This window comes from Glandiceps talaboti, chromosome 17, assembly GCF_964340395.1.
Source record: "Glandiceps talaboti chromosome 17, keGlaTala1.1, whole genome shotgun sequence".
NCBI classification, from domain to species: domain Eukaryota; kingdom Metazoa; phylum Hemichordata; class Enteropneusta; family Spengelidae; genus Glandiceps; species Glandiceps talaboti.
Genome location: NC_135565.1, coordinates 2,416,423 through 2,444,418, shown reverse-complemented (window position 1 = coordinate 2,444,418; position 27,996 = coordinate 2,416,423). Strand labels below are relative to the sequence as shown.

The window sequence follows — 27,996 nt, the reverse complement described above, 5'->3', positions numbered from 1 at the left end:
ACAGTCTGTAGGTGAGACTACACTTTACAGTCTGTAACTGAGACTACACTTTACAGTCTGTAGGTGAGACTACACTTTACAGTCTGTAGCTGAGACTACACTTTACAGTCTGTAACTGAGACTACACTTTACAGTCTGTAGGTGAGACTACACTTTACAGTCTGTAGGTGAGACTACACTTTACAGTCTGTAACTGAGACTACACTTTACAGTCTGTAGGTGAGACTACACTTTACAGTCTGTAGGTGAGACTACACTTTACAGTCTGTAACTGAGACTACACTTTACAGTCTGTAACTGAAACTACACTTTACAGTCTGTAGGTGAGACTACACTTTACAGTCTGTAGGTGAGACTACACTTTACAGTCTGTAACTGAGACTACACTTTACAGTCTGTAACTGAGACTACACTTTACAGTCTGTAACTGAGACTACACTTTACAGTATGTAGGTGAGACTACACTTTACAGTCTGTAACAGACTACACTTTACAGTCTGTAGGTGAGACTACATTTTACAGTCTGTAACTGAGACTACACTTTACAGTCTGTAACTGAGACTACACTTTACAGTCTGTAACAGACTACACTTTACAGTCTGTAGGTGAGACTACATTTTACAGTCTGTAACTGAGACTACACTTTACAGTCTGTAACTGAGACTACACTTTACAGTCTGTAGCTGAGACTACACTTTACAGTCTGTAACTGAGACTACACTTTACAGTCTGTAGGTGAGACTACACTTTACAGTCTGTAGGTGAGACCACACTTTACAGTCTGTAGCTGAGACTACACTTTACAGTCTGTAGGTGAGACTACACTTTACAGTCTGTAGGTGAGACTACACTTTACAGTCTGTAGGTGAGACTACACTTTACAGTCTGTAGGTGAGACTACACTTTACAGTCTGTAGCTGAGACTACACTTTACAGTCTGTAACAGAGACTACACTTTACAGTCTGTAGGTGAGACTACACTTTACAGTCTGTAGGTGAGACTACACTTTACAGTCTGTAGGTGAGACTACACTTTACAGTCTGTAACTGAGACTACACTTTACAGTCTGTAACTGAGACTACACTTTACAGTCTGTAGGTGAGACTACACTTTACAGTCTGTAGGTGAGACTACACTTTACAGTCTGTAACTGAGACTACACTTTACAATCTGTAGGTGAGACTACACTTTACAATCTGTAGGTGAGACTACACTTTACAGTCTGTAACTGAGACTACACTTTACAGTCTGTAACTGAGACTACACTTTACAGTCTGTAACTGAGACTACACTTTACAGTCTGTAACTGAGACTACACTTTACAGTCTGTAGGTGAGACTACACTTTACAGTCTGTAGGTGAGACTACACTTTACAGTCTGTAACTGAGACTACACTTTACAGTCTGTAGGTGAGACTACACTTTACAGTCTGTAGGTGAGACTACACTTTACAGTCTGTAACTGAGACTACACTTTACAGTCTGTAGGTGAGACTACACTTTACAGTCTGTAGGTGAGACTACACTTTTCAGTCTGTAACTGAGACTACACTTTACAGTCTGTAGGTGAGACTACACTTTACAGTCTGTAACTGAGACTACACTTTACAGTCTGTAACTGAGACTACAATTTACAGTCTGTAACTGAGACTACACTATACAGTCTGTAGGTGAGACTACACTTTACAGTCTGTAACTGAGACTACACTTTACAGTCTGTAGGTGAGACTACACTTTACAGTCTGTAGGTGAGACTACACTTTACAGTCTGTAGGTGAGACTACACTTTACAGTCTGTAGCTGAGACTACACTTTACAGTCTGTAACTGAGACTACACTTTACAATCTGTAACTGAGACTACACTTTACAGTCTGTAGCTGAGACTACACTTTACAGTCTGTAGCTGAGACTACACTTTACAGTCTGTAGGTGAGACTACACTTTACAGTCTGTAGGTGAGACTACACTTTACAGTCTGTAGGTGAGACTACACTTTACAGTCTGTAGGTGAGACTACACTTTACAGTCTGTAGCTGAGACTACACTTTACAGTCTGTAACAGAGACTACACTTTACAGTCTGTAGGTGAGACTACACTTTACAGTCTGTAGGTGAGACTACACTTTACAGTCTGTAGGTGAGACTACACTTTACAGTCTGTAACTGAGACTACACTTTACAGTCTGTAACTGAGACTACACTTTACAGTCTGTAGGTGAGACTACACTTTACAGTCTGTAGGTGAGACTACACTTTACAGTCTGTAACTGAGACTACACTTTACAATCTGTAGGTGAGACTACACTTTACAATCTGTAGGTGAGACTACACTTTACAGTCTGTAACTGAGACTACACTTTACAGTCTGTAACTGAGACTACACTTTACAGTCTGTAACTGAGACTACACTTTACAGTCTGTAACTGAGACTACACTTTACAGTCTGTAGGTGAGACTACACTTTACAGTCTGTAGGTGAGACTACACTTTACAGTCTGTAACTGAGACTACACTTTACAGTCTGTAGGTGAGACTACACTTTACAGTCTGTAGGTGAGACTACACTTTACAGTCTGTAACTGAGACTACACTTTACAGTCTGTAGGTGAGACTACACTTTACAGTCTGTAGGTGAGACTACACTTTTCAGTCTGTAACTGAGACTACACTTTACAGTCTGTAGGTGAGACTACACTTTACAGTCTGTAACTGAGACTACACTTTACAGTCTGTAACTGAGACTACAATTTACAGTCTGTAACTGAGACTACACTATACAGTCTGTAGGTGAGACTACACTTTACAGTCTGTAACTGAGACTACACTTTACAGTCTGTAGGTGAGACTACACTTTACAGTCTGTAGGTGAGACTACACTTTACAGTCTGTAGGTGAGACTACACTTTACAGTCTGTAGCTGAGACTACACTTTACAGTCTGTAACTGAGACTACACTTTACAATCTGTAACTGAGACTACACTTTACAGTCTGTAGCTGAGACTACACTTTACAGTCTGTAGGTGAGACTACACTTTACAGTCTGTAGGTGAGACTACACTTTACAATCTGTAGCTGAGACTACACTTTACAGTCTGTAACTGAGACTACACTTTACAGTCTGTAACTGAGACTACACTTAACAGTCTGTAATAATATACCTTCCAGTCATTTTGATAATTGCTTTTAACAATTTTGCTGTCTTGTATTTCTTCTGATTAGGTTGGACAGACCTTTCTATGGTTTCAATGGGATATACTTCTTTTGGAAGCTGGCTTTCTTACCATCTTGGTGGCACCAGTTAATCTATTCAAATGGAGGGCGCCCTCACACAACCAACATGACAATGTTACCATGTGGTTGGTGAAATGGTTGCTATTTCGATTGATGTTTGCATCAGGAGTTGTGAAGTTAACCAGTCACTGTCCAACATGGTGGGGCCTTACTGCATTGAATTATCACTATGAAACACAGGTATAACAAACAAACAATTATATTATACCAGTATATTGATGGTGGAAATCAAGGGATCTGATTGGTCTAGACATCGAACTAGCGCATCTAAAACGAGTGATAATGCACTGTTGGCATGATAATGCACTGCTGGCACACGTCCAAATTTTGTTTGTTTTGGCTACGGTCGAGCGTTGAGTTGTAGTTCGCTGTGATCTACTGATAGTGAACTCTTCGAATTGTCAGACAGAGGAGGATTTTCTCTCAATGAGACAATATTTTATGAGAAATTGTTGAAGGAAATTTCGAAAGCAACCAAGTCATCGCGTATTTGTTCAAATCATCGCTTCCTACTAAGGTCAAGGCATGCACGAGATCGGTCCCAGCCTCGGGCCTCGCTTGCTCGGCGCGGCTGGAGTGGTGAGCTGTCCTGTCCTGTCATAAAAATGAGGCAAGTGAAAGAGCTTACACTGGCCGACTTACCATTAATCTAAATAGAAATTTGTCTGGGATCCTGTCCTAGAGTATCAGTCATCAATCCGAGAGGGAAATCCTCAAACCCGAAAATCTACTGACGTAACTTTCAGTAATATAAATACATTGTAAATATCAACCTGTCTATCACTTCACCGAGTCGTGAATTCGGCCGGGAACGATCGAAGCATGCTGTATTCAATAAACCACTTCAAGTTTATACCTTGAGTCAGACAGGTTGTTTATTCATCACTGTGCACTTTTAATGAGCCGATCAATGTACAGATTATCCATAGAAACGACTAGCAGATAAAATAAATCCAGTCGCTGCACGACGTTCATGTTGAGGCCAAGATCAGCTGTTTTGAAAGCAGCGTTATTGTTATGCAAATTAGTCACAGAGGCGCATATGAAACGAGAAAACGTTAGTTCTTATCGTGTTTCCGATATTTTCAATATACTAGTATAATATAATAGCGATAAACCACCCCCTGGGAAAGGTATACCACTCGGTTTTGACCAGTGAACCCAATATATGCACTCGCTATCGCTCGTGCATATATTTCGTTCACTGGTCAAAACCTCTTGGTATACCATCCCCAGGGGGTGGTTTATTGCTTAAATATGCCATAGTCCAGTTATAGGAAAGATAAAAGATTTCATGGATTGGCCACTAGGAGTGCTGTTCACAAGCCATTTGTTGGCATTGCAGGACACGAGGGCCAGAATAATGTAGCATAAAGACATCAGAGAGACACAAAGTTAAAACACATTCTTTGTGTTCCCACCATACTATTTTATTTGTGACTCTCCGTGATTGAAATGTACCTAACCACTACTGTAATACTCTTTAGAACAAACAGTTTTTTTTTACATACATTTCATTCATTCATTCACTACGTCATGCAATGCCATACAATAAGTGGCCATGACAAAATATTTTAGCCTTCACTTTGTCAAATCTGGTGTGTCCTCTTGTGGTGCTTCCTTATGGCTGTGTATTCAGTGATTGGAATATGGCGCATTGGAGAATACATTTTAGTATCACAATGAACAAACAAACAATACTATGTAAGTTGTGTACCCTCTGAATAAAAGATAGCTGAATTGTTTTCTTATTCATTGAAATAGGAAACTCTAAACTTGTGTACATTACTAGAAATTACCATGACACTAGTACTATGCTTCGAGGACAAACTGCTGCCTGCAAATTACCATGTCATTGAACTTAGAGGGCAAACTGCTGCCAGCAAATTACCATGTCACTGAACTTAGAGGGCAAACTGCTGCCAGCAAATTACCATGTCACTGAACTTAGAGGGCAAACTGCTGCCAGCAAATTACCATGTCACTGAACTTAGAGGGCAAACTGCTGCCAGCAAATTACCATGTCACTGAACTTAGAGGGCAAACTGCTGCCAGCAAATTACCATGTCACTGAGCTTAGAGGACAAACTGCTGCCATCAAATTACCATGTCACTAAGCTTAGAGGGCAAACTGCTGCCAGCAAATTACCATGTCACTGAGCTTAGAGGGCAAACTGCTGCCAGCAAATTACCATGTCACTGAGCCTAGAGGGCAAACTGCTGCCAGCAAATTACCATGTCACTGAACTTAGAGGGCAAACTGCTGCCTGCAAATTACCATGTCACTGAGCTTTGAGGGCAAACTGCTGCCAGCAAATTACCATGTCACTGAGCTTAGAGGGCAAACTGCTGCCAGCAAATTACCATGTCACTGACCCTAGAGGGCAAACTGCTGCCAGCAAATTACCATGTCACTGAACAGGGCAAACTTCTGCCAACAAATTAGACATGAAATTATTAACTGTCGATTAGTTTGTGTTACTTGCTTAGTAGAACTCAAACCTGACAGGATGTGTTGATAAGTTTATAACATCAATTCATATTACACGTACATGTATACTAAAATGTCATGGCAACGCCTGTACTTATGTTATAGTATTAACTGTACTAACAATGTCAGAAGACAATTCCTAGGTCATTAAAGTCATGTATTAATACTAACATCACTTGAGGTTTTATGTACTATATTTTCACCGTGTTTGAAAACCTCATCAATTCAGTTGTTATGTTAATTGACTTTAATGCATTATTATGTATGTTTATTTCCAGTGTATCAGTACACCACTGGCTTGGTATGCACATCAATTACCGGAATGGTTCCAGAAACTTAGTGTTGTCTTCACCTATGTTATAGAGATAGCATTACCTTTCCTCTTCTTTTCACCAATCAGAAGTCTTAGACTATTTGCAGGCCTGTCACAGGTTAGTATAGAAGTCTTAGACTATTTGCAGGCCTGTCACAGGTTAGTACAGAAGTCTTAGACTATTTGCAGGCCTGTCACAGGTTAGTATAGAATCTTAGTCTATTTGCAGGCCTGTCACAGGTTAGTACAGAAGTCTTAGATTATTTGCAGGCCTGTCACAGGTTAGTACAGAAGTCTTAGACTATTTGCAGGCCTGTCACAGGTTAGTATAGAAGTCTTAGACTATTTGCAGGCCTGTCACAGGTTAGTACAGAAGTCTTAGACTATTTGCAGACCTGTCACAGGTTAGTATAGAAGTCTTAGACTATTTGCAGACCTGTCACAGGTTAGTACAGAAGTCTTAGACTATTTGCAGGCCTGTCACAGGTTAGTACAGAAGTCTTAGACTATTTGCAGGCCTGTCACAGGTTAGTATAGAAGTCTTAGACTATTTGCAGGCCTGTCACAGGTTAGTACAGAAGTCTTAGACTATTTGCAGGCCTGTCACAGGTTAGTACAGAAGTCTTAGACTATTTGCAGACCTGTTACAGGTTAGTACAGAAGTCTTAGACTATTTGCAGGCCTGTCACAGGTTAGTACAGAAGTCTTAGACTATTTGCAGGCCTGTCACAGGTTAGTACAGAAGTCTTAGATTATTTGCAGGCCTGTCACAGGTTAGTACAGAAGTCTTAGACTATTTGCAGGCCTGTCACAGGTTAGTACAGAAGTCTTAGATTATTTGCAGGCCTGTCACAGGTTAGTACAGAAGTCTTAGATTATTTGCAGGCCTGTCACAGGTTAGTACAGAAGTCTTAGACTATTTGCAGGCCTGTCACAGGTTAGTACAGAAGTCTTAGACTATTTGCAGGCCTGTCACAGGTTAGTACAGAAGTCTTAGACTATTTGCAGGCCTGTCACAGGTTAGTACAGAAGTCTTAGACTATTTGCAGGCCTGTCACAGGTTAGTACAGAAGTCTTAGATTATTTGCAGGCCTGTCACAGGTTAGTACAGAAGTCTTAGACTATTTGCAGGCCTGTCACAGGTTAGTACAGAAGTCTTAGACTATTTGCAGGCCTGTCACAGGTTAGTACAGAAGTCTTAGACTATTTGCAGGCCTGTCACAGGTTAGTACAGAAGTCTTAGATTATTTGCAGGCCTTTCACAGGTTAGTACAGAAGTCTTAGACTATTTGCAGGCCTGTCACAGGTTAGTACAGAAGTCTTAGACTATTTGCAGGCCTGTCACAGGTTAGTACAGAAGTCTTAGACTATTTGCAGGCCTGTCACAGGTTAGTATACAGAAGTCTTAGACTATTTGCAGGCCTGTCACAGGTTAGTACAGAAGTCTTAGACTATTTGCAGGCCTGTCACAGGTTAGTACAGAAGTCTTAGACTATTTGCAGGCCTGTCACAGGTTAGTACAGAAGTCTTAGACTATTTGCAGGCCTGTCACAGGTTAGTACAGAAGTCTTAGATTATTTGCAGACCTGTCACAGGTTAGTACAGAAGTCTTAGACTATTTGCAGGCCTGTCACAGGTTAGTACAGAAGTCTTAGACTATTTGCAGGCCTGTCACAGGTTAGTACAGAAGTCTTAGACTATTTGCAGGCCTGTCACAGGTTAGTATAGAAGTCTTAGACTATTTGCAGGCCTGTCACAGGTTAGTACAGAAGTCTTAGACTATTTGCAGGCCTGTCACAGGTTAGTACAGAAGTCTTAGACTATTTGCAGGCCTGTCACAGGTTAGTACAGAAGTCTTAGACTATTTGCAGGCCTGTCACAGGTTAGTACAGAAGTCTTAGACTATTTGCAGACCTGTCACAGGTTAGTACAGAAGTCTTAGACTATTTGCAGGCCTGTCACAGGTTAGTACAGACATCTTAGACTATTTGCAGACCTGTTACAGGTTAGTATAGAATCTTAGTCTATTTGCAGGCCTGTCACAGGTTAGTACAGAAGTCTTAGTCTATTTGCAGGCCTGTCACAGGTTAGTACAGAAGTCTTAGTCTATTTGCAGGCCTGTCACAGGTTAGTACAGAAGTCTTAGTCTATTTGCAGGCCTGTCACAGGTTAGTACAGAAGTCTTAGACTATTTGCAGACCTGTTACAGGTTAGTACAGAAGTCTTAGACTATTTGCAGACCTGTTACAGGTTAGTACAGAAGTCTTAGACTATTTGCAGGCCTGTCACAGGTTAGTACAGAAGTCTTAGACTATTTGCAGACCTGTTACAGGTTAGTATAGAAGTCTTAAACTATTTGCAGACCTGTTACAGGTTAGTATAGAAGTCTTAAACTATTTGCAGACCTGTTACAGGTTAGTACAGAAGTATGTCTTAGACTATTTGCAGACCTGTTACAGGTTAGTACAGAAGTCTTAGATTATTTGCAGACCTGTCACAGGTTAGTACAGAAGTCTTAGTCTATTTGCAGACCTGTTACAGGTTAGTATAGAATCTTAGTCTATTTGCAGACCTGTTACAGGTTAGTACAGACGTCTTAGACTATTTGCAGACCTGTCACAGGTTAGTACAGAAGTATGTCTTAGACTATTTGCAGACCTGTCACAGGTTAGTACAGAAGTCTTAGTCTATTTGCAGACCTGTTACAGGTTAGTACAGAAGTAAGTCTTAGGCTATTTGCAGACCTGTCACAGGTTAGTACAGAAGTATGTCTTAGACTATTTGCAGACCTGTTACAGGTTAGTACAGACATCTTAGACTATTTGCAGACCTGTTACAGGTTAGTATAGAATCTTAGTCTATTTGCAGACCTGTTACAGGTTAGTACAGACGTCTTAGACTATTTGCAGACCTGTTACAGTTTAGTACAGAATCTTAGTCTATTTGCAGACCTGTTACAGGTTAGTACAGAAATCTTAGATAATTTGCAGACCTGTTACAGGTTAGTATAGAATCTTAGTCTATTTGCAGACCTGTTACAGGTTAGTACAGACGTCTAAGACTATTTGCAGACCTGTTACAGGTTAGTACAGAAGTCTTAGATTATTTGCAGACCTGTTACAGGTTAGTACAGACGTCTTAGACTATTTGCAGACCTGTTACAGGTTAGTATAGAATCTTAGACTATTTGCAGACCTGTTACAGGTTAGTATAGAATCTTAGACTATTTGCAGACCTGTTACAGGTTAGTACAGACGTCTTAGACTATTTGCAGACATGTTACTGTATTTGCACGCCTGTAACGGGTTAATGTATTACAGTAGTTTATTTGCAGACCTACATATGTATCACAGGTTAAAAGTCTTAGGCTTTGTGTTGTGGTGTCATATGATGTTGCATGAGTACCATCAGTCAACATGTGTTTTATAACACATCACATGGTTTCCCACATAGTACATGTACATGTATATGCCCTGCCCGAATAATATGATATGGTATATCATGTAAACTGAATGGTTTCCATATGACAACAGTAAAGGTACTTCCAGTTTACTCCTTTAACAATAATAAATTACCAAGTTTGTTCATTCCAAATCCTTTCTGACACAAAGGTGGCAAGTTTGACTTCTGAAAATTGTAAAAGCCAAGAAGTTTCTATGGTAACACCTACATGGATATACTCCACCAGCACAAGGTGACACCATATGTGTCTGCTGTTAAAACATGTACAGTGTACACATGTGCACATGACGTTGCAGTTATCAGTTTTTAGTGATGATGCCCATACAGGCATCGTCATGAAAATTGTTGACCGGTAAACATCATTTGCAAAATTCCTAGATACCATGTGACCAAGCATTGACGAATCACAACATAGGACATGGAGTAGATGTGTTACAACATGACTTGACTCAGTAAAGAGTACTGTGATTTGTATAGTAACATTTTTCAAAGGATACACAGTGAGTTATATTATACCTTTTGTAATAACCCTACTGTTATATATCTGTACAGCATTATTATTCATCAAAATAACCTTACATTAACTAGATATTGACATCATACTATTCCAGTCTGTTTTATATGTTATGAATATAGGCCTGCCTGATTTCTTTTGGATTTACTAAATTATATTTTTCAGGTGTTTTTGATGATTGTGATATTCTTGACAGGAAATTATAATTTCTTCAACATACTGACTGCTGTAATGTGTATAGCTACATTAGATGATCAGTTCTTTACTAGACACCATGGTAAGTTTAGTTATTTACATTACATCTACACTAGATGATCAGTTCTTTACTAGACACCATGGTAAGTTTAGTTATTTACATTACATCTACACTAGATGATCAGTTCTTTACTAGACACCATAGTAAGTTTAGTTATTTAGATTACATCTACACTAGGTGATCAGTTGTTTACTAGACACCATAGTAAGTTTAGTTATTTACATTACATCTACACTAGATGATCAGTTCTTTACTAGACACCATGGTAAGTTTAGTTATTTACATTATATCTACATTAGATGATCAGTTCTTTACTAGACACCATGGTAAGTTTAGTTATTTACATTACATCTACACTAGATGATCAGTTGTTTACTAGACACCATAGTAAGTTTAGTTATTTACATTACATCTACACTAGATGATCAGTTCTTTACTAGACACCATGGTAAGTTTAGTTATTTACATTACATCTACACTAGATGATCAGTTCTTTACTAGACACCATAGTAAGTTTAGTTATTTACATTACATCTACACTAGATGATCAGTTCTTTACTAGACACCATAGTAAGTTTAGTTATTTACATTACATCTACACTAGATGATCAGTTCTTTACTAGACACCATGGTAAGTTTAGTTATTTACATTACATCTACACTAGATGATCAGTTGTTTACTAGACACTATGGTAAGTTTAGTTATTTACATTACATCTATACTAGATGATCAGTTGTTTACTAGACACCGTGGTAAGTTTAGTTATTTACATCTTTTTCACGATGTAATCATCCCAAATTATCAAAAGCCATCGGGTCATATCCTTTGTTATCCCTAGAATTTACATACAAGATGGGTCACAGGCCTGTAATGTCTTCTGATTGAAAAGTAAGTGGTGAGTTTAGTTAGATTGTACCTACATGTACTTACTGCACATAGATAGTAAATGATTGATTTGTTTGTCTTTCTGCTAGATGATGGCAAGACACACAGTGTACCATGGATTGTACAAAAAGTTGTAATCAAAATTATTGAAATTATAACATTTGGAGGATTGCTGTATTGGACTGTCAAGTTGTTCTCACTTCATGTTGATACCAAGGTCAATGGTATTGAATCTAAAATAAGTAGGTATAGTATATAAGACAAGAATTCTATGATGTGCGAGTGCTAGTGTGCCACACTCAGTATATTTGCATGAGGGCTTGCAGTGTTCTCTGCACCTATAGTGAGTGAAAATGCAGCAGAAAACCCCATAATCACAAGTACAAATACCCCTGAGTACCCCACTTACAAATACTTCTGAGTACCCCCACTGACAAATACTCCTGAGTACCCCCTCTGACAAATACCCCTGAGTACCCCCACTGACAAATACCCCTAAGTACCCCCAGAGACAAATACCCCTGAGTACCCCCACTTACAAATACTTCTGAGTACCCCCAGAGACAAATACCCCTGAGTACCCCCCCTGACAAATACTCCTGAGTACCCCCACTTACAAATACCCCTGAGTACCCCCTCTGACAAATACTCCTGAGTACCCCCCACTTACAAATACTTCTGAGTACCCCACTGACACATACCCCTGAGTACCCCCCACTGACACATACCCCTGAGTACCCCCCACTTACAAATACTCCTGAGTACCCCCACTTACAAATACTTCTGAGTACCCCCACTTACAAATACCCCTGAGTACCCCCACTGACACATACTCCTGAGTACCCCCCACTTACAAATACCCCTGAGTACCCCCACTGACAAATACTCCTGAGTACCCCACTGACAAATACCCCTGAGTACCCCCCACTGACAAATACCCCTGAGTACCCCCACTGACAAATACCCCTGAGTACCCCCACTTACAAATACCCCTGAGTACCCCCCACTTACAAATACTCCTGAGTACCCCCCACTTACAAATACTCCTGAGTACCCCCCACTGACAAATACCCCAGAGTACCCCCACTGACAAATACCCGAGTACCCCCACTGACAAATACCCCTGAGTACCCCCACTGACAAATACCCCTGAATACCCCCCACTGACAAATACCCCTGAGTACCCCCACTGACAAATACCCCTGAGTACCCCCACTTACAAATACCCCTGAGTACCCCCACTTACAAATACCCTGAGTACCCCCACTGACAAATACCCCTGAGTACCCCCACTTACAAATACTCCTGAGTACCCCCACTTACAAATACCCCTGAGTACCCCCACTGACAAATACCCCTGAGTACCCCCACTGACAAATACCCCTGAGTACCCCCACTGACAAATACCCCTGAGTACCCCCACTGACAAATACCCCTGAGTACCCCCACTGACAAATACCCCTGAGTACCCCCACTGACAAATACCCCTGAGTACCCCCACTTACAAATACTCCTGAGTACCCCCACTGACAAATACCCCTGAGTACCCCCACTGACAAATACCCCTGAGTACCCCCACTGACAAATACCCCTGAGTACCCCCACTGACAAATACTCCTGAGTACCCCCACTGACAAATACTCCTGAGTACCCCCACTGACAAATACCCCTGAGTACCCCCACTGACAAATACCCCTGAGTACCCCCACTGACAAATACTCCTGAGTACCCCCACTTACAAATACTCCTGAGTACCCCCACTGACAAATACCCCTGAGTACCCCCACTGACAAATACCCCTGAGTACCCCCACTGACAAATACCCCTGAGTACCCCCACTGACAAATACCCCTGAGTACCCCCACTGACAAATACTCCTGAGTACCCCCACTGACAAATACCCCTGAGTACCCCCACTGACAAATACCCCTGAGTACCCCCACTGACAAATACCCCTGAGTACCCCCACTGACAAATACCCCTGAGTACCCCCACTTACAAATACTCCTGAGTACCCCCACTTACAAATACCCCTGAGTACCCCCACTGACAAATACCCCTGAGTACCCCCACTGACAAATACCCCTGAGTACCCCCACTTACAAATACTCCTGAGTACCCCCACTTACAAATACCCCTGAGTACCCCCACTGACAAATACCCCTGAGTACCCCCACTGACAAATACCCCTGAGTACCCCCCACTGACAAATACCCCTGAGTACCCCCACTGACAAATACCCCTGAGTACCCCCACTGACAAATACTCCTGAGTACCCCCACTTACAAATACTCCTGAGTACCCCCACTGACAAATACCCCTGAGTACCCCCACTGACAAATACCCCTGAGTACCCCCACTGACAAATACCCCTGAGTACCCCCACTGACAAATACCCCTGAGTACCCCCACTGACAAATACTCCTGAGTACCCCCACTGACAAATACCCCTGAGTACCCCCACTGACAAATACCCCTGAGTACCCCCACTGACAAATACCCCTGAGTACCCCCACTGACAAATACCCCTGAGTACCCCCACTTACAAATACTCCTGAGTACCCCCACTTACAAATACCCCTGAGTACCCCCACTGACAAATACCCCTGAGTACCCCCACTGACAAATACCCCTGAGTACCCCCACTTACAAATACTCCTGAGTACCCCCACTTACAAATACCCCTGAGTACCCCCACTGACAAATACCCCTGAGTACCCCCACTGACAAATACCCCTGAGTACCCCCCACTGACAAATACCCCTGAGTACCCCCACTGACAAATACCCCTGAGTACCCCCACTGACAGCCATGCCAGTCTTGTTATCGTATATTTACCCAAAACTGGACATTTCTGTAAAAATCATACCATGCAATTATGCCACATACGTCATGTTCAAGGAATGGCTGCATTTACATAACATTTGAATACAGGTATGCAATAATAACCACACTCATTTACATAACATTTGAATACAGGTATGCAATAATAACCACACTCATTTACATAACATTTGAATACAGGTATGCAATAATAACCACATTCATTTACATAACATTTGAATACAGGTATGCAATAATGACTACTCTCATTTACATAACATTTGAATACAGGTATGCAATAATAACCACACTCATTTACATAACATTTGAATACAGGTATGCAATAATGACTACTATCATTTACATAACATTTGAATACAGGTATGCAATAATAACCACACTCATTTACATAACATTTGAATACAGGTATGCAATAATGACTACTATCATTTACATAACATTTGAATACAGGTATGCAATAATAACCACACTCATTTATATAACATTTGAATACAGGTATGCTATAATAACTGTGCTCATTTACATAACATTTGAATACAGGTATGCAATAGTGACTACTCTCATTTACATAACATATGAATACAGGTATGCAATAATAACCACTCTCATTTACATAACAATTGAATACAGGTATACAATAACATTTGAATACAGGTATGCAATAGTGACTACTCTCATTTACATAACATTTGAAGTTGATAAGAAAATCAATAGTTCAAATAAGTCACAAGGTATAATAATTTACAACTGGTTGGTTCATTCCTAATATTGCCAAATCCATGTACACATAGTACCACTTAGAATGACTGGTTATTGATGGACAAGACAATTTGGCCTGCAGGAGAACTCAGCCTATATCCCATGATAATGGTTGCATGCAAAATATTGTGATACATAGTTGAACCTAGTTAGTAGCCATATCTAGGTACCAGGAATCTTTGTTTGTTATAGCAAGGAACCAGGAATCTTTGTTTGTTATAGCAAGGAACCAGGAATCTTTGTTTGTTATAGTAAGGAACCAGGAATCTTTAGTTTGTTATAGCTAGGAACCAGGAATCTTTGATATAGCTAGGAACCAGGAATCTTTGTTTATTATAGCTAGGAACCAGGAATCTTTGTTTGTTATAGCAAGGAACCAGGAATCTTTGTTTGTTATGGCTAGGAACCAGGAATTTTTGTTATAGCTAGGAACCAGGAATCTTTGTTTGTTGTAGCAATGAACCAGAAATCTTTGTTTGTTATAGCTAGGAACCAGGAATCTTTGTTTGTTATAGCTAGGAACCAAGAATCTTAGTTTGTTATGGCTAGGAACCAGGAATCTTTGTTTGTTGTAGCAAGGAACCAGGAATCTTTGTTTGTTATAGCTAGGAACCAAGAATCTTAGTTTGTTATGGCTAGGAACCAGGAATCTTTGTTTGTTATAGCAAGGAACCAAGAATCTTTGTTTTTTATAGCAAGGAACCAGGAATCTTTGTTTGTTATATCCGTATACAAAAGGGGGGTTGGGGGGACACGGATAGATTTTACCTACATTCCACCCTTAACAAAACACCACTCATAATTAACAAAAGCACATTAATGTACAGCTGGAAGTCTGCAGCTCAGTAGATGTACAATCAAATTTTATCTACATTGTTATTTACAGACTTTACTTCTGAAGAATTCCACACAGCATTAAAGAGAATAATGCCTATAACAATATGGATTGGAATGGTTTCATTGGCATGGCAAATTATCTCATCACTAGCCAGGTTAGTGTTATTCTAGGATTATTAATTTCACTAGCCTCTAGGATTATTAATTTCACAAGCTAGGTTAGTGTTATTGTAGGATTATTAATTTCACAAGCCAGGTTAGTGTTATTGTAGGATTATTAATTTCACAAGCTAGGTTAGTGTTATTGTAGGATTATTAATTTCACAAGCCAGGTTAGTGTTATTGTAGGATTATTAATTTCACAAGCTAGGTTAGTGTTATTGTAGGATTATTAATTTCACAAGCCAGGTTAGTGTTATTGTAGGATTATTAATTTCACAAGCTAGGTTAGTGTTATTGTAGGATTATTAATTTCACAAGCCAGGTTAGTGTTATTGTAGGATTATTAATTTCACTAGCTAGGTTAGTGTTATTCTGGGATTATTAATTTCACAAGCCAGGTTAGTGTTATTCTAGGATTATTAGTCCCTGTCGGATGAAGTGCGGGACGGGGACTTATGGATTGGGTTCCGCCTGTCCGTCCGTCCGTCTGTCCAGAGCCGTTTCTTGGAGATGCGTGGACCGATTTTTTTCAAACTTGGTACAGGAGCAACATACAATACCATACATATGCACGTCAATTGTTTCATGATACGATCCAATATGGCCGCCTAGCAGCCATTTTGTTTGCAAATTTTCCCTGTCTAAAGCCATAACTCAGACATGCATGAACAGATCTGCCATTGTATCTGCAGAGTGTCACCACATTCCAGGCATTTAAATCAGGTCTTAAGACCTATTTCTTCAATAAGACTTTCGCTTGAGTCTTTTGTACTCGTTTTTCCCTGTCCAAAGCCATAATTCAGACATGCTTGAACAGATCTCATTCAAAGTTGGCATTAGCACAGTGTTCTATGACATACATGTGCATATCCATTTTTGTCGTGATACAATCTGATATGGCTGCCTGGCAGCGATTTTGTTGGCGCAGTTTTCATGTCCAAAGCCATAACTCAGACATGCTAATTTTCAAAGATTATAACAACACAAACAGTTCAAAGTTTTTTAGCATTGAGGTTTTCTATCTGTCTTGGTCAACAATCCTAATTAGAATGACAAATTCCATAGTTAAAACTGACCACTAGGTGGCAGTATAATCTGTCTCGGTTGACAATCCTCATTAGAATGACAAATTCCATAGTTACAGCTGACCACTAGGTGGCAGTACAATCTGTCTTGGTTGACAATCCTCATTAGCATGACAAATTCCATAGTTAAAACTGACCACTAGGTGGCAGTATAATCTGTCTCGGTTGACAATCCCCATTAGAATGCAAATTCCATAGTTACAGCTGACCACTAGGTGGCAGTATAATCTGTCTTGGTCAACAATCCTAATTAGAATGACAAATTCCATAGTTAAAACTGACCACTAGGTGGCAGTATAATCTGTCTTGGTTGACAATCCTCATTAGAATGACAAATTGCATAGTTACAGCTGACCACTAGGTGGCTGTATAATCTGTCTTGGTTGACAATCCTCATTAGAATGACAAATTCCATAGTTACAGCTGACCACTAGGTGGCAGTATAATCTGTCTCGGTTGACAATCCTCATTAGAATGACAAATTCCATAGTTAAAACTGACCACTAGGTGGCAGTATAATCTGTCTTGGTTGACAATCCTCATTAGAATGACAAATTCCATAGTTAAAACTGACCACTAGGTGGCAGTATAATCTGTCTTGGTTGACAATCCTCATTAGAATGACAAATTCCATAGTTACAGCTGACCACTAGGTGGCAGTATAATCTGTCTTGGTTGACAATCCTCATTAGAATGACAAATTCCATAGTTACAGCTGACCACTAGGTGGCAGTATAATCTGTCTTGGTTGACAATCCTCATCAGCATGACAAATTCCATAGTTAAAACTGACCACTAGGTGGCAGTATAATCTGTCTTGGTTGACAATCCTCATTAGAATGACAAATTCCATAGTTACAGCTGACCACTAGGTGGCAGTATAATCTGTCTTGGTTGACAATCCTCATTAGAATGACAAATTCCATAGTTACAGCTGACCACTAGGTGGCAGTATAATCTGTCTCGGTTGACAATCCTCATTAGAATGACAAATTCCATAGTTAAAACTGACCACTAGGTGGCAGTATAATCTGTCTTGGTTGACAATCCTCATTAGAATGACAAATTCCATAGTTAAAACTGACCACTAGGTGGCAGTATAATCTGTCTTGGTTGACAATCCTCATTAGAATGACAAATTCCATAGTTACAGCTGACCACTAGGTGGCAGTATAATCTGTCTTGGTTGACAATCCTCATTAGAATGACAAATTCCATAGTTACAGCTGACCACTAGGTGGCAGTATAATCTGTCTTGGTTGACAATCCTCATCAGCATGACAAATTCCATAGTTAAAACTGACCACTAGGTGGCAGTATAATCTGTCTTGGTTGACAATCCTCATTAGAATGACAAATTCCATAGTTAAAACTGACCACTAGGTGGCAGTATAATCTGTCTTGGTTGACAATCCTCATTAGAATGACAAATTCCATAGTTAAGTTACAACTGACTGCTAAGTGGTGGTATGAACAGCAGATTGCAGATGTCAGCTCGTTCGATGCCAATAAATTTGCATATTATAAGAAAAACATACAGAAATACATACATGTAGCCAGTATTTGACAATGTATGTGTTATATCATATTGAAATACAGAAATGTAAATACTGGTATTTCATAGTGTGCTAGTAGCTGCATATATGATTTTATATGTCATCTCTCTTTGCTAGGTGTGTGTATATGGAGCAAGGTATACTAAGGAAGCTATGGTCACTGTGTCTTTGCATTCTCTATTCATCAGCTGCAGTCTATATGTTTACTATTAGTTTGGTATGTATCAAACAAATTGTATTAAGTCAACTTTACCTTGTATTCAACAATTGGTGGTTTATGTATTGTATTCAGTCAACTGGGGTCCAGTGAACACTACATTGTGTACATTTCACTGTGATTACTGGGGTCCAGTGAACACTACATTGTGTACATTTCATTATGATTACTGGGTCCATTGAACACTGTATTGTGTACATTTCACTGTGATTACTGGGGTCCAGTGAACACTGTATTGTGTACATTTCACTGTGATTACTTGGGTCCAGTGAACACTACATTGTGTACATTTCACTCTGATTAATGGGGTCCAGTGAACACTACATAGTGTCCATTTCACTGTGATTACTGGGGTCCAGTGAACACTACATTGTGTACATTTCACTGTGATTACTGGGGTCCAGTGAACACTACATTGTGTACATTTCACTGTGATTACTGGGGTCCAGTGAACACTACATTGTGTACATTTCACTGTGATTACTGGGGTCCATTGAACACTGTATTGTGTACATTTCACTGTGATTACTGGGGTCCAGTGAACACTGTATTGTGTACATTTCACTGTGATTACTTGGGTCCAGTGAACACTACATTGTGTACATTTCACTCTGATTACTGGGGTCCAGTGAACACTACATTGTGTACATTTCACTGTGATTACTGGGGTCCAGTGAACACTGTACTACATTGTGTACATTTCACTGTGATTACTGGGGTCCAGTGAACACTACATTGTGTACATTTCACTGTGATTACTTGGGTCCAGTGAACACTACATTGTGTACATTTCACTGTGATTACTGGGGTCCAGTGAACACTGTATTGTGTCCATTTCACCATGACTACTTGGGTTCAGTGAACACTGTATTGTGTACATTTTACAGTGATTACTGGGGTCCATTGAACACTGTATTGTGTACATTTCACTGTGATTACTGGGGTCCAGTGAACACTACACTGTTTATGTTTCACTGTGATTACTGGGGTCCAGTGAACACTATATTGTGTACATTTCACTGTGATTACTGGGGTCCATTGAACACTGTATTGTGTACATTTCACTCTGATTACTGGGGTCCAGTGAACACTGTATTGTGTACATTTCACTATGATTACTGGGGTCCAGTGAACACTATTGTGTACATTTCACTGTCATTACTGAGGTCTAGTGAACACTGTATTGTGTACATTTCACTGTGATTACTGGGGTCCATTGAACACTGTATTGTGTACATTTCACTGTGATTACTGGGGTCTAGTGAACACTACATTGTGTACATTTCACTGTGATTACTGGGGTCCAGTGAACACTACATTGTGTACATTTCACTGTGATTACTGGGGTCCAGTGAACACTACATTGTGTACATTTCACTGTGATTACTGGGGTCCAGTGAACACTACATTGTGTACATTTCACTGTGATTACTGGGGTCCAGTGAACACTACATTGTGTACATTTCACTGTGATTACTGGGGTCCAGTGAACACTGTATTGTGTCCATTTCACCATGACTACTTGGGTTCAGTGAACACTGTATTGTGTACATTTTACAGTGATTACTGGGGTCCATTGAACACTGTATTGTGTACATTTCACTGTGATTACTGGGGTCCAGTGAACACTACACTGTTTATGTTTCACTGTGATTACTGGGGTCCAGTGAACACTATATTGTGTACATTTCACTGTGATTACTGGGGTCCATTGAACACTGTATTGTGTACATTTCACTCTGATTACTGGGGTCCAGTGAACACTGTATTGTGTACATTTCACTATGATTACTGGGGTCCAGTGAACACTGTATTATGTACATTTCATTATGATTACTGGGGTCTAGTGAACACTGTATTGTGTACATTTCACTGTTATTACTGGGGTCCATTGAACACTGTTGTTAACAAATGGCATCATTCATTGCATGTACCTCACACTGTTGTAGACAGTGTTTGTGGCCAGTTGTTAACAAATGGCATCATTCATTGCATGTACCTCACACTGTTGTAGACAGCACATCTAGGCAGAGTTTGTGGCCAGTTGTTAACAAATGGCATCATTCATTGTAGGTACCTCACACTGTTGTAGACAGCACAGCTAGGCAGAGTTTGTGGCCAGTTGTTAACAAATAGCATCATTCATTGTAGGTCCCTCACACTGTTGTAGACAGCACAGCTAGGCAGAGTTTGTGGCCAGTTGTTAACAAATGGCATCATTCAAGTACTTATCTACACTTAACAAGTCCGTACGGACTATTCCGTAGAATGACAGGGGTCGGAGGTCGACCTGAAGTGATCATTGAAGGTAGTAATGACTTTCAACAATGGAAGGTAAGACAAAAGCAAAAGATGGTCATGATGGTGCTATCTTGGTCTTTTCTTTCTCTTCTTAGTTCCTGATACCAGACTCTCTTCCACAAATTGTTCCTTGTTGAAGAGAAATAGATTAAGTCTTGTAGATCTGGCTAATACTAATAGATGAAGTGTTGTAGATCGGGATAATAGATGAAGTGTTGTAGATGTGAAGTATTGTAGATGTGGGTAATAGATGAGGTGTTGTAGATGTGAAGTATTGTAGATGTGGGTAATAGATGAGGTGTTGTAGATGTGAAGTATTGTAGATGTGAGTAATAGATGAGGTGTTGTAGATGTGAAGTATTGTAGATGTGGGTAATAGATGAGGTGTTGTAGATGTGAAGTATTGTAGATGTGGGTAATAGATGAGGTGTTGTAGATGTGAAGTATTGTAGATGTGAGTAATAGATGAGGTGTTGTAGATGTGGGTAATAGATGAAGTATTGTAGATATGGGTAATAGATGAAGTGTTGTAGATGTGAAGTATTGTAGATGTGGGTAATAGATGAAGTGTTGTAGATGTGGGTAATAGATGAAGTGTTGTAGATGTGAAGTATTGTAGATGTGGGTAATAGATGAAGTGTTGTAGATGTGAAGTATTGTAGATGTGGGTAATAGATGAAGTGTTGTAGATGTGGGTAATAGATGAAGTGTTGTAGATGTGAAGTATTGTAGATGTGGGTAATAGATGAAGTGTTGTAGATGTGGGTAATAGATGAAGTGTTGTAGATGTGAAGTATTGTAGATGTGAGTAATAGATGAAGTGTTGTAGATGTGGGTAATAGATGAAGTGTTGTAGATGTGAGTAATAGATGAAGGTTAGGTTTAAATAATATAATGACCATTTATTATACTAGTTAGGTTTAAATAATATGATGACCATTTATTATACTAGTTAGGTTTAAATAATATGATGCCCATTTATTATACTAGTTAGGTTTAAATAATATGATGACCATTTATTATACTAGTTAGGTTTAAATAATGTAATGACTATTTATTATACTAGTTAGGTTTAAATAATGTTATGACCATTTATTATACTAGTTAGGTTTAAATAATATGATGCCCATTTATTATACTAGTTAGGTTTAAATAATATGATGACCATTTATTATACTAGTTAGGTTTAAATAATATGATAACCATTTATTATACTAGTTAGGTTTAAATAATATAATGACTATTCATTATACTAGTTAGGTTTAAATAATATAATGACTATTTATTATACTAGTTAGGTTTAAATAATGTAATGACCATTTATTATACTAGTTAGGTTTAAATAATATGATAACCATTTATTATACTAGTTAGGTTTAAATAATATAATGACCATTTATTATACTAGTTAGGTTTAAATAATGTAATGACTATTCATTATACTAGTTAGGTTTAAATAATATGATGACCATTTATTATACTAGTTAGGTTTAAATAATATGATGACCATTTATTATACTAGTTAGGTTTAAATAATATAATGACCATTTATTATACTAGTTAGGTTTAAATAATATGATGACCATTTATTATACTAGTTAGGTTTAAATAATATAATGACCATTTATTATACTAGTTAGGTTTAAATAAAGTAATGACTATTTATTATACTAGTTAGGTTTAAATAATATAATAACCATTTATTATACTAGTTAGGTTTAAATAATATAATAACCATTTATTATACTAGTTAGGTTTAAATAATATGATGACCATTTATTATACTAGTTAGGTTTAAATAATATGATGACCATTTATTATACTAGTTAGGTTTAAATAATGTAATGACCATTTATTATACTAGTTAGGTTTAAATAATATGATGACCATTTATTATACTAGTTAGGTTTAAATAATGTAATGACCATTTATTATACTAGTTAGGTTTAAATAATGTAATGACTATTCATTATACTAGTTAGGTTTAAATAATGTAATGACTATTTATTATACTAGTTAGGTTTAAATAATATAATAACCATTTATTATACTAGTTAGGTTTAAATAATGTAATGACTATTTATTATACTAGTTAGGTTTAAATAATATGATGACCATTTATTATACTAGTTAGGTTTAAATAATATGATGACTATTCATTATACTAGTTAGGTTTAAATAATGTAATGACTATTTATTATACTAGTTAGGTTTAAATAATATAATGACCATTTATTATACTAGTTACGTTTAAATAATATGATAACCATTTATTATACTAGTTAGGTTTAAATAATATGATGACTATTCATTATACTAGTTAGGTTTAAATAATGTAATGACTATTTATTATACTAGTTAGGTTTAAATAATATGATGACTATTCATTATACTAGTTAGGTTTAAATAATATGATGACCATTTATTATACTAGTTAGGTTTAAATAATATGATGACTATTCATTATACTAGTTAGGTTTAAATAATATGATGACCATTTATTATACTAGTTAGGTTTAAATAATATGATGACTATTCATTATACTAGTTAGGTTTAAATAATATGATGACCATTTATTATACTAGTTAGGTTTAAATAATATGATGACCATTTATTATACTAGTTAGGTTTAAATAATGTAATGACTATTCATTATACTAGTTAGGTTTAAATAATGTTATGACCATTTATTATACTAGTTAGGTTTAAATAATATAATGACTATTCATTATACTAGTTAGGTTTAAATAATGTAATGACCATTTATTATACTAGTTAGGTTTAAATAATATGATAACCATTTATTATACTAGTTAGGTTTAAATAATATGATGACCATTTATTATACTAGTTAGGTTTAAATAATATGATGACCATTTATTATACTAGTTAGGTTTAAATAATATAATGACCATTTATTATACTAGTTAGGTTTAAATAATATGATGACCATTTATTATACTAGTTAGGTTTAAATAATGTAATGACCATTTATTGTACTAGTTAGGTTTAAATAATATGATGACCATTTATTATACTAGTTAGGTTTAAATAATATAATGACCATTTATTATAATACTAGTTAGGTTTAAATAATATAATGACCATTTATTATACTAGTTAGGTTTAAATAATATAATGACCATTTATTATACTAGTTAGGTTTAAATAATGTAATGACCATTTATTATACTAGTTAGGTTTAAATAATATGATAACCATTTATTATACTAGTTAGGTTTAAATAATATAATGACCATTTATTATACTAGTTAGGTTTAAATAATATGATGATCATTTATTATACTAGTTAGGTTTAAATAATATGATGACCATTTATTATACTAGTTAGGTTTAAATAATATAATGACCATTTATTATACTAGTTAGGTTTAAATAATATGATGACCATTTATTATACTAGTTAGGTTTAAGTAATATGATGACCATTTATTATACTAGTTAGGTTTAAATAATATAATGACCATTTATTATACTAGTTAGGTTTAAATAATATAATGACCATTTATTATACTAGTTAGGTTTAAATAATATGATGACCATTTATTATACTAGTTAGGTTTAAATAATATAATGACTATTTATTATACTAGTTAGGTTTAAATAATGTAATGACCATTTATTATACTAGTTAGGTTTAAATAATATAATAACCATTTATTATACTAGTTAGGTTTAAATAATGTAATGGCCATTTATTATACTAGTTAGGTTTAAATAATATGATGACCATTTATTATAATACTAGTTAGGTTTAAATAATATGATGACCATTTATTATACTAGTTAGGTTTAAATAATATGATAACCATTTATTATACTAGTTAGGTTTAAATAATGTAATGACTATTTATTATACTAGTTAGGTTTAAATAATATGATGACCATTTATTATACTAGTTAGGTTTAAATAATGTAATTACCATTTATTATACTAGTTAGGTTTAAATAATATGATGACCATTTATTATACTAGTTAGGTTTAAATAATATGATGACTATTTATTATACTAGTTAGGTTTAAATAATATAATGACTATTCATTATACTAGTTAGGTTTAAATAATATGATGACCATTTATTATACTAGTTAGGTTTAAATAATATAATGACTATTTATTATACTAGTTAGGTTTAAATAATATAATGACTATTTATTATACTAGTTAGGTTTAAATAATATGATGACTATTTATTATACTAGTTAGGTTTAAATAATATGATGACCATTTATTATACTAGTTAGGTTTAAATAATGTAATTACCATTTATTATACTAGTCAGGTTTAAATAATATAATGACTATTCATTATACTAGTTAGGTTTAAATAATATGATAACCATTTATTATACTAGTTAGGTTTAAATAATATGATGACCATTTATTATACTAGTTAGGTTTAAATAATATGATGACTATTCATTATACTAGTTAGGTTTAAATAATATGATGACCATTTATTATACTAGTTAGGTTTAAATAATATGATGACCATTTATTATACTAGTTAGGTTTAAATAATATAATGACTATTCATTATACTAGTTAGGTTTAAATAATGTAATGACTATTTATTATACTAGTTAGGTTTAAATAATGTTATGACCATTTATTATACTAGTTAGGTTTAAATAATATGATGCCCATTTATTATACTAGTTAGGTTTAAATAATATGATGACCATTTATTATACTAGTTAGGTTTAAATAATATGATAACCATTTATTATACTAGTTAGGTTTAAATAATATAATAACCATTTATTATACTAGTTAGGTTTAAATAATATGATAACCATTTATTATACTAGTTATGTTTAAATAATGTAATGACCATTTATTATACTAGTTATGTTTAAATAATATAATTACCATTTATTATACTAGTTAGGTTTAAATAATGTAAAGACCATTTATTATACTAGTTAGGTTTAAATAATATAATGACTATTCATTATACTAGTTAGGTTTAAATAATATGATGACCATTTATTATACTAGTTAGGTTTAAATAATGTAATGACCATTTATTATACTAGTTAGGTTTAAATAATGTAATGACTATTTATTATACTAGTTAGGTTTAAATAATGTAATGACCATTTATTATACTAGTTAGGTTTAAATAATATGATAACCATTTATTATACTAGTTAGGTTTAAATAATATAATGACCATTTATTATACTAGTTAGGTTTAAATAATGTAATGACTATTCATTATACTAGTTAGGTTTAAATAATATGATGACCATTTATTATACTAGTTAGGTTTAAATAATGTAATGACCATTTATTATACTAGTTAGGTTTAAATAATGTAATGACCATTTATTATACTAGTTAGGTTTAAATAATGTAATGACTATTTATTATACTAGTTAGGTTTAAATAATATGATGACCATTTATTATACTAGTTAGGTTTAAATACTATGATGACCATTTATTATACTAGTTAGGTTTAAATAATATGATGACCATTTATTATACTAGTTAGGTTTAAATAATATGATAACCATTTATTATACTAGTTAGGTTTAAATAATATAATAACCATTTATTATACTAGTTAGGTTTAAATAATATGATAACCATTTATTATACTAGTTATGTTTAAATAATGTAATGACCATTTATTATACTAGTTATGTTTAAATAATATAATTACCATTTATTATACTAGTTAGGTTTAAATAATGTAAAGACCATTTATTATACTAGTTAGGTTTAAATAATATAATGACTATTCATTATACTAGTTAGGTTTAAATAATATGATGACCATTTATTATACTAGTTAGGTTTAAATAATGTAATGACCATTTATTATACTAGTTAGGTTTAAATAATGTAATGACTATTTATTATACTAGTTAGGTTTAAATAATGTAATGACCATTTATTATACTAGTTAGGTTTAAATAATATGATAACCATTTATTATACTAGTTAGGTTTAAATAATATAATGACCATTTATTATACTAGTTAGGTTTAAATAATGTAATGACTATTCATTATACTAGTTAGGTTTAAATAATATGATGACCATTTATTATACTAGTTAGGTTTAAATAATGTAATGACCATTTATTATACTAGTTAGGTTTAAATAATGTAATGACCATTTATTATACTAGTTAGGTTTAAATAATGTAATGACTATTTATTATACTAGTTAGGTTTAAATAATATGATGACCATTTATTATACTAGTTAGGTTTAAATAATATGATGACCATTTATTATACTAGTTAGGTTTAAATAATATGATGACCATTTATTATACTAGTTAGGTTTAAATAATATGATAACCATTTATTATACTAGTTAGGTTTAAATAATATAATGACTATTTATTATACTAGTTATGTTTAAATAATATGATAACCATTTATTATACTAGTTATGTTTAAATAATGTAATGACCATTTATTATACTAGTTATGTTTAAATAATATAATTACCATTTATTATACTAGTTAGGTTTAAATAATGTAAAGACCATTTATTATACTAGTTAGGTTTAAATAATATAATGACTATTCATTATACTAGTTAGGTTTAAATAATATGATGACCATTTATTATACTAGTTAGGTTTAAATAATGTAATGACCATTTATTATACTAGTTAGGTTTAAATAATGTAATGACTATTTATTATACTAGTTAGGTTTAAATAATATGATAACCATTTATTATACTAGTTAGGTTTAAATAATATGATAACCATTTATTATACTAGTTAGGTTTAAATAATATGATAACCATTTATTATACTAGTTAGGTTTAAATAATATGATAACCATTTATTATACTAGTTAGGTTTAAATAATATGATAACCATTTATTATACTAGTTAGGTTTAAATAATATGATAACCATTTATTATACTAGTTAGGTTTAAATAATGTTATGACCATTTATTATACTAGTTAGGTTTAAATAATATAATGACCATTTATTATACTAGTTAGGTTTAAATAATATAA

General features: G+C 35.5%; 1 protein-coding gene across 1 annotated transcript in view; it reads left to right on the top strand.

Annotated features, from left to right (window-relative positions):
- Positions 1–27,996, top strand: part of LOC144448500 (lipase maturation factor 2-like) — a 72,591-nt gene that overhangs the window by 11,730 nt on the left and 32,865 nt on the right. The window contains exons 3-9 of the mRNA XM_078138762.1: positions 3,223–3,474; positions 6,064–6,216; positions 10,240–10,360; positions 11,306–11,458; positions 15,706–15,811; positions 18,577–18,676; positions 20,828–21,010. Of these exons, the coding sequence (XP_077994888.1) occupies positions 3,223–3,474; positions 6,064–6,216; positions 10,240–10,360; positions 11,306–11,458; positions 15,706–15,811; positions 18,577–18,676; positions 20,828–21,010 (1,068 nt within the window). The remainder of the gene's footprint in view (positions 1–3,222; positions 3,475–6,063; positions 6,217–10,239; positions 10,361–11,305; positions 11,459–15,705; positions 15,812–18,576; positions 18,677–20,827; positions 21,011–27,996) is intronic.